The sequence below is a fragment of the Bos mutus genome, chromosome 6 (genome assembly GCF_027580195.1).
Source record: "Bos mutus isolate GX-2022 chromosome 6, NWIPB_WYAK_1.1, whole genome shotgun sequence".
Taxonomy (NCBI): domain Eukaryota; kingdom Metazoa; phylum Chordata; class Mammalia; order Artiodactyla; family Bovidae; genus Bos; species Bos mutus.
In genome coordinates, this window is record NC_091622.1 from 96,890,489 (window position 1) to 96,906,303 (window position 15,815).

Consider the following 15,815-nt stretch of genomic DNA (forward strand, 5'->3'; position numbering starts at 1 on the left):
TGGGATTCTCCAGGCAAGACCACTGGAGTGGGTTGCCATTGCCTTCTCCAACTTTTCCTAGCACTATCTTAATCTAAATTCTGAGACTGAAGTTGCCTTAACCACCCAAATGAGGAATCCAGGTTATCCCTCGCCTGGAAACTGTAGCCCTTTGCAAGCCCTTAGTTTAATGGAGCAATGGGGTATCAGAGTCTCCACTGGGGATTGGACCTACATTTTTGGCTTCTGTGCCCTTAGTCCAGTGAGGCCATCAAACCCAGATTTGAGTGCTATGTTTGCTTCTCTAGATTTTAATCTTCTGTCAGATTTTAGCCAGGTCAATCTCCCATTACCTTTTCAGCTCTTCCAGTTCTCTTGTTGTTCAGTTGCTCAGTCATTTCTGACTCTTTGCAACCTCATGGACTGCAGCACACCAGGCTTCCCTGTCCTCCACTATCTCCCAGAGTTTGCTCAAACTCATGTCCATTGAGTCGGTGATGCCGTCCAACCATCTCATCCTCTGTCATCCCGTTCTCCTGCCTTCAGTCTTTCTCAGCATCAGGGTCTTTTCCAATAAGTCGGCTCTTCACATCAGACGGCCAAAAGTACTGCAGCTTCAGCTTCAGCATCAGTCCTTCCAATGAATATTCAGGTTTCATTTCCTTTAGGACTGGTGTGAACTCCTTGCTGTCCAAGGGACTCTCAAGAGTCTTCTCAACACCAAAGTTCAAAAGTATCAATTCTTCAGCATTCAGCCTTCTTTATGACTGACTGGGAAGACTGGTACATGACTACTGGAAAGACCACAGATTTGACTAGACGTACCTTTGTCATCAAAGATGTTACTGCTTTTTAATGTGATGTCTGGGTTTGTCTGTCACAGCTTTTCTTCCAATGTGCATGGTTCTTTTAATTTCATGGCTGCAGTCACCGTCCACAGTGATTTTGGAGCCCAAGAAAATAAAATCTGCCACTGTTTTCATTTTTTCCCCATCTATTTGCTATGAAGTGATGGAACTAGACTGGTTCCAAATAGGAAAAGGAGCACGTCAAGGCTGTATAACATTGTCACCCTGCTTATTTAATTTATATGCAGAGCACATCATGAGAAACCCGGGGCTGGAAGAAGCACAAGCTGGAATCAAGATTGCCGGGAGAAATATCAATAACCTCAGATATGCAGATGACCCCACCCTTATGGCAGAAAGTGAAGAGGAACTAAAAAGCCTCTTGATGAAAGTGAAAGTGGAGAGTGAAAAAGTTGGCTTAAAGCTCAACATTCAGAAAAGTAAGATCATGGCATCCGGTCCCATCAGTTCATGGGAAATAGATGGGGAAACAGTGGAAACAGTGTCAGACTTTATTTTTGGGGGCTCCAAAATCACTGCAGATGGTGACTGCAGCCAAAAAATTAAAAGACGCTTACTCCTTGGAAGAAAAGTTATGACCAACCTAGATAGCATATTGAAAAGCAGAGACATTAGTTTGCCAACAAAGGTCTGTCTAGTCAAGGCTATGGTTTTTCCAGTGGTCATGCTTGGATGTGAGAGTTGGACTGTGAAGAAAGCTGAGTGCCGAAGAATTGATGCTTTTGAACTGTGGTGTTGGAGAAGACTCTTGAGTCCCTTGGACTGCAAGGAGATCCAACCAGTCCATTCTGAAGATCAGCCCTTGGATATCTTTGGAAGGAATGATGCTAAAGCTGAAGCTCCAGTTCTTCGGCCACCTCATGCGAAGAGTTGACTCATTGGGAGACTCTGATGCTGGGAAGGATTGGGGGCAGGAGAAGAAGGGGACGACAGAGAATGAGATGGCTGGATGGGATCACTGACTTGATGGACGTGAGTCTGAGTGAACTCCAGGAGTTGGTGATGGACAGGGAGCCCTGGTGTGCTGTGGTTCATGGGGTCGAAAGGAGTTGGACATGACTGAGTGACTGAACTGAACTGATGGAACGAGATGCCATGATCCTAATTCTCTTAAGAATTAAGACTTAAAAAAAAAATTTTATCCTGCTTAATTTTCTTTAGAAGGATTGAACTATTTAAAAGGCCATAGTTGCTGAATGCAGAGGCAAGTAAATATTTTTGAAAAATTATACATGAATACCTCATTTTATTGCACTTGTGTTTTCCAGATGTTATTAATCCTTTTTTCTTTTTTAATGGAGTTTGCAGTAACCCTGTATTGAGCAACTGTTATCATTTTTCCAATAGCGTTTGCTCACTTAGTTTCTCTGCATCACATTTTGGTAATTGTCAAAAGATATAAAACTTTTAAAATTACTTTCATATTTGTTATGGTGTTCTGCCAACAGTGTTCCTCGATTTAAAAAGTGTAATTGTTTTGGGCATTGGGAACCATGCCCATTTAAGAATGCAATCAATAAGTGTGTGCTTTTTTAAAAAAAAATAACTTAAGTTTTAGCTGCACTGGGTCTTTGTTGCTGTACATGGGTTTCTCATTGCAGTGGCTTCTCTTACTGTGGAGCATGGGCTCTAGGACACGTGGGCTTCAGCAGTTGTGGTGCGTGGGCTCAGATGCCTGGCGATATGTGGAATCTTCCAGGACCAGGGACCAAACCCATGTTGCCTGTGTTGGCAGGCAGATTCTTAACCACTGGACCACCAGGCGAGTCCTAAAGTGTGTGTTCTGATTGCGCCACTGACTGTCTAGTCCCCCACCTCTCTCCCTCTCCTCAGGCCTCTCTGCTGTTTGAGACACAACAGTATTAGGCCAGTCAACAACCCTACAGTAGCCTCTAAGTGTTCAGGTGAAATCAAGAGTTATGCATCTCTCAGTTTAAACCAGAAGCGAAACATGATTAAGCTTCCTGAGGAAGGCATGTCTAAAACTGAGATAGGCTTTAACAGTGCACCTCTTGCATCAAACAGCCAAGTTGTGAATGCAAAGGAAAAGTTCTTGAGGAAAATTAGAAGTGCTACTCCAGTGAACACATGAATGATAAGAAAGCCAAACAACCTTGCTGTTGTTATGGAGAAAATCTGAGTGGTCTGGACAGAAGACCAAACCAGCCACAAGAGTCTCTCAAGCCAGAGCCTACTCCAGAGCAAAGTCCTAACTCTCTTCCATTCCCTGAAGGTCAAGAGAGGCGAGGAAGCGGCAGGAAAAAAAGTTTGAAGCCAGCAGAGGCTGTTTCTTGATGTTTAAGAAAGAAGCCGTCTCCCGTGATCTATAAATAGCCACAGCCTAGAGGACAGCACATCTGTTGACAACATGGTTTCCTATTTTAAGTCCACTGTTGAGAGAACTACTCAGAAGAGATGATTCCTTTCAAAGTATTACTGCTCATTGACAATGCAATGAAGAGCTCTGATGGAGATGCACAATGAGCTAATTGCTATTTTCATGCCTGCTAACACGGCACCCATTCTGCAGCCCAGGGATCAAGGAGTAGTTTCAAGTCTTCCTGAAGAAAGCCATTTGGTAAGGCTGTTGTTCAGTCGCTCAGTGGTGTCTGACTCTTTGCAAATATATGGACTGCAGCACGCCAGGCCTCCCTGTCCTTCACCATCTCCCAGAGCTTGTTCAAACTCATGTCCATTGAGTCAGCAATGCCATCCAACCATCTCATCCTCTGTCGTCCCCTTCTCCTCCTGCCCTCAACCTTTCCCAGCATCAGGGTCTTTTCCAATGAGTTGGCTCTTTGCATCAGGTGGCCAAAGCTGAAGCTTCAGCTTCAGCATCAGTCCCTTCAATGTCCATCCTCACAGGGCTATAGCTGTCATGCTTTGATTCCTCTGATGGATCTGGGCAAAGTCAATTGAAAACCCTGTCAAAAAGATCCACCATTCTAGATGCCATTAAAGAACATTTGTGCTTCATGAGGTCAAAATGTCAGATGCCAGTTTGCAAGAAGTTGATTCCAGCTCTCATGGATGACTTTGGGGGATTCATGACTTCAGCAGGGAGATGTGGTGGAAATGGGAAGAGAGAATTAGAAGTGAAGTCTGAGGATGTGTCTGAATTACTGCAGTCTCACAATAAAATGGAAGAGGAATTGCTTCTTACAGATGAACAAAGAAAGTGGTTTCTTGAGATGTAAACTACTGTTGAAGATTCTGTGAAGATTCAAAAATTTTAGAATACGACATAATTTTGTTGGTAAAGCAGTGGCAGGGCTGGAGAGGGTTGACTCCAATTCTGAAGTTCTACTGTGAGTAGATATTAAATAGCACTAAGAGCTATAGAGAAACTGATCATGAAAGGGAAAAACCATTCAATGTGGCAAACCTCATTTCTGTTCCCAGCCTTCAGCAACCACCACCCTGATCAGTCAGCAGCATCAACACTGAGGCAAAACCCTCTAGCAGTGAAGACTACTTGCTGAAGGCTCAGATGATGGTTAAACCTTTTTAGCAGTATTTTTAAATTAAGGGGTACACATTTTTTAGACATAATGCTATTACACATTTAGTCGACTATAGTGTAAACTTAAGTTTTATATGCACTGGGAAACCAAAGAATTTATGTGACTCACCTGATTGCTTGAGATAATCTGACACAGTACTTTAGTATTTCCAAGGTATCCCTGAATGCCTTTTCTAGCTCATGAAGTTATATGTATCTGGATACTGTACACTATAGGTAGGAGTGCACTAATGCACAGAAATGTAAATATGTATTGCAAATTCATAAAAGAATAGGGTATGATCTTAGCAGTGATTTACAGAGTAATTTTGAGAAACTTGACATCTTCACATAGTGCTTTTTCTTCTTTCCTATGGCAACTCCTAAATGGGGTTAATAAACCGTGATGGTTGCTCTTAAGTTATACTAAAAGAGTCTCCGTATTTTCCCATGAAATTGTCAAGAGAACAGCAATTAATGCCTGTATTATTTCCTGGTTGAGAATGTCTGGTAACTTTCCTGGCAGTCAGTGGTTAACACTCTGGTGCCAATGCAGGGGGCACGGGTTTGATCTCTGGTCATCAGGGAACTAAGAGTGGTATGACTACCCTCCTCGACACCCCACCCCCCAACCAAGAAGGAATATGTGAAGTTATTCATGTGAAGTTATTCTTAGTTATAACAGGATCTAAGTCCTATTTTTACATAATTGTAACTAAAAATATATATATATGAAAAAATAGACATTTAAAATGCGATCAAAAGTGTAATTTGGGGGTCTGTTTATTTTCTGGTCATTCAAATGCATAATTTTTAAAAATTATATCTGTACAAATATTTTATCATTTTTCCAATTATAAAAAAATTACATACTAAAAAGTGACTTTTCTCTTTCCTTATCTCCAATGATGTACTGAGTATATAGTTAAGTCCTAGAGAGTAGCAAAAATTATTGGACTTGTTTTCAGTATCTTATTAAAAAATCTTTTTTTACATATACACGCTGCTTCATAACTACTTTTAGTTACGCTGGGTCTTCGTTGCTGCACTCAGGCAGTGAAGAGAGGCTACTCTCTAGTCGCGGTGTCTTGTTTTGGAATTTGGGCTTTAGGGTGCAGGGGCTTTGGCAGCTGCAGCATGCAAGCTTGCTGCTGGCTTTTTGCAACTTGCTGGCTCTAGGGCACGTGAGCTTCAGCAGTTGTGGCACAAGGGCTCATTAGTTGTTGCTTGTTTGGCCATAGAGCATGGAGGCATCAGAAGTTGCTCCCCTGCACATGGAATCTTCCCAAACCAGAAGTCAAACCTATGTCCCCTGCATTGGCAGGCAGATTCTTACCACCGGGCCAGCAGGTAGTCCTATTTCCAGTATTTTAAAAGTAAGTCACATGAGGACTTCCCTGCTGGTCCAGTAGTTAAGAATCTGCCTGCAGAGGCAGGGTTCAATCCCTGGTTTGGGAAGATAACACATGCCACAGCACCACTAAACTCCTTAGCCACAATTACTAATCTGACACTCTTACAGTCTGTACTCTACAGCAAGACAAGCCACCACAATGACAGGTCTGCACCAGTGAAGACCAGCCCCCACTCACTGCAAGTAGAGAAAACCCTCAGGCAGCAACAAACCCAGTGCCACCAAAAATAATGTTTAAAATTTTTGATTGAAAAAAATCACATTAAAATATGTGTAAGAGCTAATGGAAACACTTGCTTTTTTTATTTTACCTGGCATCAATAAATTGATGTTATAATGCCGAGTATCACTGTACATGTTCTGACAGCCATATGCCTTTAATAGAAATGTCACTACATAATGAGAGCAATATGTGACACATAAGCCATTCAACATAAAGGCCATGAGAAGGCTTTCCTGATAATGAAAAATACTGGAATTATGCTATATTTTAGTCTTCACTGACACACCCTCTTTTGGTCCCTGTGAATTGCCTAAGAACTTCCATGTATCAAATGTCTTGGTTCAAAGGCAACCAAAGCAATGAGTCAATCCCATAGGACAGCTCTCACTGGAGTAAGTAGTTGCTCCAGTTTATCTAGGCCCGTTTCATCAGAATAAATCAACTGTAATAAAATCCTACTTTCCTACAAAAGATCTTGGCATCAACCTTAGTAAGATCACTCCTAAACACTGAACCTAAGCCTCAGAGATGCCTGATAGGACTGTAACAGATCCCAAATGAAATGAGTTAATTTTCTAGTAGCTAACTCCTTCAACTTGAAAAATCAGGGATTTTCCAGAGGTTACTTTGCAGGGCTGGGCATTCCTGTCTCATCCACCACCCTGTGTGTATGTTCACCAGCCAACACACAATTTCTGAGTTCAGTTCAGTTCAGTTGCTCAGTTGTCTCCGACTCTTTGTGACCCCAGGAATCGCAGCACGCCCAGCCTCCCTGTCCATCACCAACTCCAGGAGTTCACTGACTCACGTCCATCAAGTCAGTGATCCCATCCGGCCATCTCATCCTCTCTCGTCCCCTTCTCCTCCTGCCCCCAATCCCTCCCAGCATCAGAGTCTTTTCCAATGAGTCAACTCTTCGCATGAGGTGGCCAAAGTACTAGAGTTTCAGCTTCAGCATCACTCCCTCCAAAGAAATCCCAGGGCTGATCTCCTTCAGAATGGACTGGTTGGAATTTCTGAGTAGATACTTCTAAAGAAACTGCCTTTGCGCAACCTCATCGACAGGAAATACTGGCAATTACCTGCCAGCCCATTGGTTACTTCCTGCCATCTTTCCTGGTGGCTCAGATGCTAAAGCATCTGCCTACAATGCAGGAGACCCAGGTTCGATTCCTAGGTTGGGAAGATCTCCTGGAGAAGGAAATGGCAACCCACTCTGGTACTCTTGCCTGGAAAATCCCATGGACAGAGGAGCGTTGTAGGCTACAGCCCATGGGGTCACAAAGATTCGGACACGACTGAGTGACTCTACTTTCACTTTTACTTTCTTTCCAGTGGTTACCCTTCAGCTGTTTGGGATCTGGGTTCAATCCTGGTCAGGGAACTAAGATCCCACAAGTCAATTACAATGTGTCTTTTTAAAAGTGTTTATGTATCGACATTCATTCCTTCTGTTGTCTGAAGAGAACTCATTTTTGCTGAGTCTCAAAAGGAGGTAAGCATTAAGTGAGAACTTGTCTGTAGTAGTGTTTCTCATGTATTTCTACCATGTGCTGTTTTTTGAGAAACCAAAACCTTAAGCACTGTTACTTGAAATTTTTATCTTTACGAAATCAGAGATCATTGAATATTCCTTCCCCAATCACACCTAAACCCTGTCACCCTGTGAACTTACAATCTACTTCCCCAAATAGGGTTACTCCTCCCGAATAGACAGAAAGTCAGAAATTTAACTGCCACTTAAAGGAACACAAACTCAGCCTTTAGAATGTTCAGCATTTCCCTGAAATTCACAGAACACCAGCAAACTCTCTCCTACGTTTTATAAAATGCAGTGGTCGAGCAAAGGTGATGAACTATTTTCGCTTCAACCAAAACTGAAATCTCACATCTAATTTTACTATTTCAAGACAAAAAGACATTATTAAGTCTAAATTAAAATGCCATGTGCAGAACACGGCAGCCACAAATCTAGAAACCACAGTAGATGGCAATTCTGTTAAGTTGAAAGTGAAGCAAAAGGCACTCAGTCGTGGCTGACTTTGCAACCCCATGGACAATAAACAATCCATGGAATTCTACAGGTCAGAATACTGGAGTGGGTAGCTTTTCCTTTCTCCAGGGGATCTTCCCAACCCAGGGATCGAACCCAGGTCTCCCGCACTGCAGGCGGATTCTTTACCAGCTGTCACTAGGAAAGCCCTGTTAAGTTGACAATTCTGAGGTAATTATTTTCACAGAATGACATCTCTTGATTTTGCATTACGGGTAGGAGAAACCCAAATGGTAGAAACACACCATTAGTTCTACCTCCTGTAACTAAAAACTGCATTAAAAATGCAATTATGTAATTAGTGAAACAGCATCTTATGGTTGACATCCTATTAAATCTTGACGAAGGACCCAGTTCCCTTCACCATTATGAAAAAGATGCATGGAAGAGAATGGAATAAATGCTGTTTATCCATGTTAATATCTCAATAAGCATCTTAATTTAACTCTAAATTCTTAATCATGTAAATGTATCTCAGACTACAAAATATTAACATGCTGTTCAATAAAACTGTTAAATAATTAAGGTGTCTCTAAGGGTAAGGAGCAACACACACAACTTGGTCAAAACTATTCAGGAAGTATATTTAAGAAAAATACAGGCTAATTGAGTTATGTCTGTCATAGGTACTTCATTTTTCTAAAAGACCTCAGACAATCACTCGATGTAGTGTATTTCTTCAAAATTATATATATCAAGACTTGACTGAAGAGTATGGATTTTGTTTAAAAAAAGCTTTTATTCGTTTTTGATCAGGGAAAGGACAATCTCAATGTCAACTTGTCACCTAATCATATATTTGAACTTACAAGATTTACTGCCCTAAAGACACTGCACCTACTGACTTGACAACATAACTTAAAACGAAAATCTCCTTTCTGTCCCCTAAGGTTGCATGTTGAAAGAATAAACAATCCCTTGCAATAGCCAACACTGGTACTTAGCTTAGGTTTAAGGTCAAATAGCAAAACAGGAGCAAAACAAGGCCAAAAGCATTATAACTTGATAGCCCACCAAGTACAAACATCACTGGAATAAAGAAAGTTGCAGGCACCAAAGAAAACAAGAGGCAGGTTCATTAGCATAAAAAAATTTACACTTGGTTGAAGGTGAGGTGAACTATTCCACAAGTAAACATGTATGCCAATCCTAATGGCGAACTTGAAACCAAAGCAACAAGACCGAAAACATTAAACTCAGTTAACTACACTGAATGTAAAACTTATCTAGGATATCCTCCCAAATCTAGAGCTAAAAGGTTTTCTTTTTAATGCACCAGGAAGATGTGTTGTAATGACATGACTTGGTCACACTTACGACTTGCGTTTACATAAGAATCAAGGGTTATCCTTCTCCATTATTCATTTACGTCTGAATGTGAATATGCTCAACTATTCAGCTCATGCACTAACCGCATAAAAAATGACTGAAACCTACTACCCATGCCTTCTAAGAACTCACACCATCGAACAGTTAACACCCAGTACAGCTTCCTAACAATGCCCCAGGAGAAAACATTTTGTTCAGTTCAGTGCTTGCCGTGACATAAAACCAACAGAATAGAATACAATTAATTTACTCAGCTACTACTTCAAATCTTTTAATCTAAGTTTTGTTCAAACTTTAATAACTTCATACCTATTTGCCAAAATTGTTGTGTAAAATCTAACTATATCTGATATTCTTAACCTGTAGCTCCTATAACACAGTTTTAGCCCCCCACCCCCCGCCCAACCCCGCAATGGGTATATTTGGACATTTTAATCAAGAAAACAAAGTTATGGTATTATGATTAGTCAAAGCTTTTTCTAGCAGACCACTGAATACAACAATCCATTAAAAAAATGCCTTTCCGGAGACAACAAAGCAAAACATTTTCTTCATAAAGGAGCTACCAGCATGCTTTGTGCCATTAAAAATTTACTTTTCAAAATATAACCAAAGACTCATGGTCTACTAGAAAGCTCCCACTAATCACAACAGTATAACTATGCCACAGAAACTTTCATGACAATGTCTCCAGATAGGCAGAGAGGAAACAACATTAAAGGTTATGATGGAAGCCTCAGTTAGAGAGGAAAATGAAGTCTCCAGAGCATAGAATACATCTAACAAACAAGGGGAACAGAGCAGACACTGCAGCTGGCTATTCATAAAGGACCACAGTTTTCTCTTCCTATGGAGCAAGACTCCCTACAAAATAAACTGTGCGTTAATTATTGCTTATTTAAAATTACACTTTTACAGAGCTATTTAGTACCTGACGCAGAAAAACAATCACATAAGGAAGCATTTATTTGAGGTTTAACATGTAATCATACAAATAAAGTCTGTATAAACACAAATCCACAGAGTCATAACACAGATAGCAAAAGACAAAGTAAAAACAAAGAAAACTAATTGGCGGCTATATACAGTTGGACACAAATTGTGTCTTGTACACTAGAAAGTCTTTTACAAAATAATCATCTTAGATCAACAGAAGACCAATCTTCAATGTCCTCCTGCAAGATGGTTACTTTAGCAATCTCTTCCTAAAAACAAAAACAAAATAGCAATTAGATTTGTGCAACTCCGGCAAGCTTTCTAAGGTCCACTTTCATGAATTGTTTTAAGTTCTCACTTTATTCTTTTCTTCAATAATTAAAGATCACATGCAAATTCATTGGCAAAATGCAGTTTGGGTAATTATAATCATCATCACCATCTCACCTTGAAGTTCCCATATGATATTAAAATTTACTTAGAAAATCCGGGAACACAATCTTTTCATATTCACAGATTGAACTGTGCTAGATGAAGGTTTACTAGAAGTGTCTCTAGTAAGCCATGTAAAATTCTATTACAAACACGAATTTCTAACACGCTTGTATTTCAAGGCAACAAATTGCTATGTGCATATGATCTTTAATTTAAATCCCAGATTTTAAAGTTCTTGTTTTGGTTTGTAGATTTCACTATTAGCTATAAAAAGAAAAAGCAAGCATTAAATCTTAAAGAATGAACACTTAAAATGAGGCTCCACAATTGAAATACAACACTAAACAGAAGACCAAAATGATTAAGCTGTAAAAAGGCATTTATGTACTTTAACTCCTGTAAAAAACCATTTAAGTTAAGTTTAGACACTTAATCTTCAAAATGATTAAAAAAGAAGCCAAAGTCTGAAGTTTTCCACTTTAATCTTTACGCTGGTACATGAAGTTGGAAGAGACCATACCACAGGACAGCGTTTTCTGGTGTATGCCTTGCGCTCTGCCCGCAACGTGCGACCCCCAGAGATAGACGTGGTCAGGGTGACACACGGCCTGCAATGAAGTTCCCGCTGGCGGGTACAAACAAGGTATAATGTCAGAGTTAGAAGACAACATTCTTGTTTTCCTTAAGTTGTACCCATTTCAGTACTTTACCTGTTAATAGTTCTAAAAAGTTTAATTATTCCTCTAGACCACCTGGTACACAAAGCAAACAGAAAAACTCTTAAGTTTTTCTGTATTACTAAAGAAAGTGAGATAAAACTTTAAAGTTAAAGATCTATAGACACTTTAGGCAAAACAGGCTCATAAAGCAAGTAAAAATTTAACAATTTAGTAAAAACACGCTACGTGGTATTTTGTTTTTACTCATTTTGTCTATTGATCTTTAAATTACATTAGACATTTCTACTGGTTTCTTGAACTCTGATACACACCTGTTTTCTGCAGTGTCCCCTTTAATACGGCTGGTAATTGTTTTGGTGATTGCCACCCCCTCGGGATGCCTTGCCGTAAGTGCTCTGTTGGCCTATGTGGAAAAGACAAAAAATTACACTTAGCTTTTAATGATATGGTTTTGCTATATATTTAAAAGCTATTAGATGTACAAAATTCTGCATGCCAAATAGAATCAGGTATTTTAAGTCACTATAAATTAGGCACATATCACATTCTAGAATGCTCACAATAACCAGTCACTAAATCCGTATAACCCCGTGACTATTACATCTCAAAAATTTAACTCTAAACACTTCTATAACACAATCTCAGAGTTGAGATGAATCTTAATACCATTGGTTTATGAAGTTAAATAAATATTCTTACCACTGTAGTCTGCATATCCCTGTCCATATCCATAGTTCCCATAGTTATACCCAGTATAATCATAGCCGCCATAGCCACTATAGTTTTGATCACCACCATAGGCACTATTGTAATTTCCATATCCTTGATCATAATAGTTATTAAATCCTTGGTTCCAGTTTTGGCCCTGACCTGAAACAATGCACAATGATTGTTAGGAAACAACTTCTGACCCCCAGTCCTAACATAAAATGATGCATTCCTGTCCCTCACTCTGCAAATCTTAAAAAGGAATAATGGACATCTACAGCGCTATCTGGTCAAGAAAATATCACTTACAGTTGTCATTAAAAAAAAAAAAAAGAGGGGTGTGTTTATAAAGTCCAACTGTGCCAGTATCAGGTTTCCTAAATCTAATGGGGGATAAAAAAATCAAGAAGACAGCAAGCATGTTTAGAACAAGGACTCCTGCCACAGAAAACCTATTATGCCAAAGTGTATCATGTAATCTTAATTACATTCAATGGTATTATTTTCCCATCAGTACTGACACTGTCAGACTGGCTATTCAAAGTGAAACGAATAAAACAAAAACCCATGGACTAAAACGAGCACTTTGCATGCTGTAACAGTTTAAATTTGGCTTTACTCTCCAATGGGCTTATTCATATTTAGCAGTTGATAGCGTAAACCACTGCGTCATTTCCCTGGGATTAGGTCTCACCTCGGCCTCGACCCCTAGTACCACCTCGCCCACCAGCTGCTGCACCTCTTCCTCCCTTTTGTTGCTGCTGTTGCTGTCTATATACCTCTTTGGGTTGTGCAACTTTGATTTCACACTATAAACAAAAGGTAAAAAGAATACAAAATTGTTACTGCTGTTCTAATGTCAAGCCATTTTTTCCCTTCTCATAACAGGTTGTGAAATTTCCCTTTAAAAAAAAAACCCCAAACCAAAACCAAAACCAAACAAACCCACCCCACTGTTCACTGAACAGAATCCAAATGGCTTTACCTTCCCAGAACCAATTTGATGGTATCTGCTTTCTAACAATTTCTTTACTGGCTCCTCATCTGTATATGTAATAAAGCAAAATCCTCTTCTTTCATTTGTTTTTGTATCCATAGGAAGTTCAATATTTTCAATCTGAAATCAAGATGCACACTCAAGATCACCCAGTAGTTAAAAAGCTACCAAAATGTTTCAGAATGACACAAGTCATTCACAATCTTTAACAAAGTATGTTACTCTCATGAATTGACTTCTGTATAAATTGTTTCATTATCAACATCAAAGTAGAGTAACCTGGCTTATCTACAAACCATTTATTTAGAGGGGAGAGGAAAACCTCAACAGCCTTTTGTACCCCACAGATGCCACTCCAATCCTGACCACACCAAAGCATCCACCTTTTTGCTGAAATAAATTAGCTATTAATTTCCATTAATTTAGATACTAGTTTCCATTGTAACACATAAAGCAGTGATAAGGGAGGGACTTGAGCAATGATTTAATTCCACCCTGACCGAACCCTTTATTCTTTAAGAACTGGGCCAGGGACAAAATGTTACATAAACGTATCGAATGAGAATACGCATAAACAAAAGCACGGCGCACCTCTCCAAAGGCTCCAAAATATTCTTTAATTTGTTCCTCCGAAGTATCTGGGCTCAATCCACCCACGAAAACCTTTTTTGGGGGTTCCTTCCCCTTTAAAGCTTTGGCCCTTTTAGGGTCTATCAATTTGCCATCCAGTTTGTGTTCTTTCAGTTCCAAAACCTAGAAGACAGATTTATGTGATCTGACAACATACAACCAACCCTCCGAACGACTTGCAAAACGCACACAAAAAGCACGATGCAAACAGGTTCATACCTTATCAACACTAGCAGCATCCTTGAAAAGCACAAATCCAAATCCTCGTGATCTTCCAGTAACAGGATCTGTTTTAATCGTGCAGTCCACAACTTCCCCAAATCGAGACAAATATTCAGTCAGATCTTTCTTGCTTGTATCCCAGCTCAAGCCTCCAATAAACATTTTACTAGAAATAAAAGTTGTTTATTTACAAACAGCAGTAGCTAAAACGGTTAAATTCTAAAGTTACGTTTACTACAAACTATAAGCACGGGGAAATTCATACCCACGTACAAGTAATGTCACCTGTTTACAAACACACAGGAACCAAAGACCACAAAAAGCCCCAAATTCCATCAAGGTCACTTATCCAAATCTTCGCTCTCCACACTGCACCAGGCAAAGTTTAAACGAGGCCAACCAAACACGTTAAAAGACCGTTCCGAACTAGGAAAATGCAACTTTCTAAAGTGAACGCCCACTACTCAGGTTCACCGTCTTCCTCAGCTGTCAGTGTTCCACCTGAAGAACTCATCATCACGCACACTGGAGATCTGGGCACCAGTCGCCTACAGGTTCCCAAACCAAGGGTCCCCCTGCATCCTCCCCAGAAAATCTGCCCGGAGCCCTAACAGATACAGTGAAGAGGCGGCGGCAGCTGCAGTGTGCGGCGCGGCCAGTCCGGCCCCTCCCCCTCAAGCCCCACGCGGCGCCTGCGCACTCTGGCCCCAGACGCCGCCGCCCTCCGCCTCCAAACCCTCTGCCCTTCCCCCACCTTCCGCGGGGCTCTCCAGTAACCCCGTCCGTCTCCTACTTTCCTCTTCCCTCCGATCTAGTGGGGTCCGGCGGACACGCGGGAGAATCGACTCGGGGCAAGAATGGGCGGGTGAGGTGGGGAAAGGTAGCGCGCGGATCCCGAGGGACGAAGAGCGCGTGCGGCGCGCTGGGGGAGGGGAAAGGAGGGGAGAGGCGAGAAGCGTGCGGTACCCGTCATCCTGCTGGTTCTTGCTCGCGTTGATCTTGGATCCCTCGGCGAACTCCTCTATGTTGCTGTACTCGTTCATGTCTTCCATAGCGGCGGAGTGGTCGGCCGGAAGGTGCTGGCGCGCAGACCGAGTCGCGGCAGCAGCGGCGGCGGAGCGTTGTATGGAGCTGGATTTAAAATGGCGGCGGAAGAGATCCGGGCGCCGCCTGCGCCCTCCCTTTATAGCCGCCCCGCCCGCCAATCGGGAGGGCTGCTGGGCGGTGACGTGGCGCTGGGCCCGGCGCGCCCCCTGCCGGGCGGAGCTGGGAGCGAGCGAAGGGAGGAGCGGGGCGAGCTGCCGCGGCGGCCGCGGCCGCCAATGGGAGAGGCTGCGGGAGGCTAAAGTAGCGGGAGCGGAGGGGAACAATGGCGGCGGCACATGGGAGAGTCGGGGCGGGACCTCCATCACGGCCCTCCTGCTGAGAAGCGAGGTCGCGAGTGAGGGGACGCGGGCTTGGGAAGAGAGAGACGCGTCAGAAGAGAAACAACGACGGGGCGAGTCCTGGGGTCAGAATCCCGAGCAACGCCACAGTCCCTCTTGCCTTGAGAGCCTTTTGTCTCTGGCGTCCGGTCCAGCCCACTCCCAGCCAAGAGCCGTCAACCCCGCCTTTTTCCGCCCTCGGTTCCCCCAGCGCAGAGCTGCTGCTATCGATTAGCACCGTGGCCGCGCCGCTCCGGAAAAAGGCGGACTGCGCCCGGCGCTGGCGGCTGAGGCGGCGAGCGCGCCAGCCGTCCGCCCGCCGCGCGCACGCGTGTTTTGTCCTCGAGCTGGCTGGAACCAGCCGAACAGGAAGCGGGCGCGCGGCGGCCTCTCAGGGCGGCCGCGCGGCGCGGA

General features: G+C 42.3%; 1 protein-coding gene across 6 annotated transcripts; it reads right to left on the reverse strand.

Moving 5' to 3' along the window:
- Window positions 1-10,312: 10,312 nt before the first annotated feature.
- Window positions 10,313-15,613, reverse strand: HNRNPDL (heterogeneous nuclear ribonucleoprotein D like). Of its 6 annotated transcripts, XR_011464535.1 has the most exons (9): window positions 14,944-15,613; window positions 13,975-14,143; window positions 13,717-13,878; window positions 13,114-13,245; window positions 12,823-12,937; window positions 12,120-12,290; window positions 11,732-11,823; window positions 11,261-11,365; window positions 10,313-10,574 (listed from the first exon to the last, which is right to left on the reverse strand). XR_011464535.1 is itself a non-coding variant. In XM_070372580.1 (8 exons), exons 1-7 carry the CDS (start codon window positions 15,384-15,386, stop codon window positions 11,753-11,755), a joined length of 1,263 nt encoding a protein of 420 aa, XP_070228681.1. In that variant the 5' UTR covers window positions 15,387-15,613; the 3' UTR covers window positions 10,313-10,574; window positions 11,732-11,752. The 6 variants fall into 6 exon arrangements, 5 of the variants coding, with proteins under 5 accessions (XP_070228681.1, XP_014336476.2, XP_070228682.1 ...); XM_070372580.1 differs by lacking the exon at window positions 11,261-11,365; XM_014480990.2 differs by having other exon boundaries at window positions 10,313-11,365.
- Window positions 15,614-15,815: the final 202 nt, after the last annotated feature.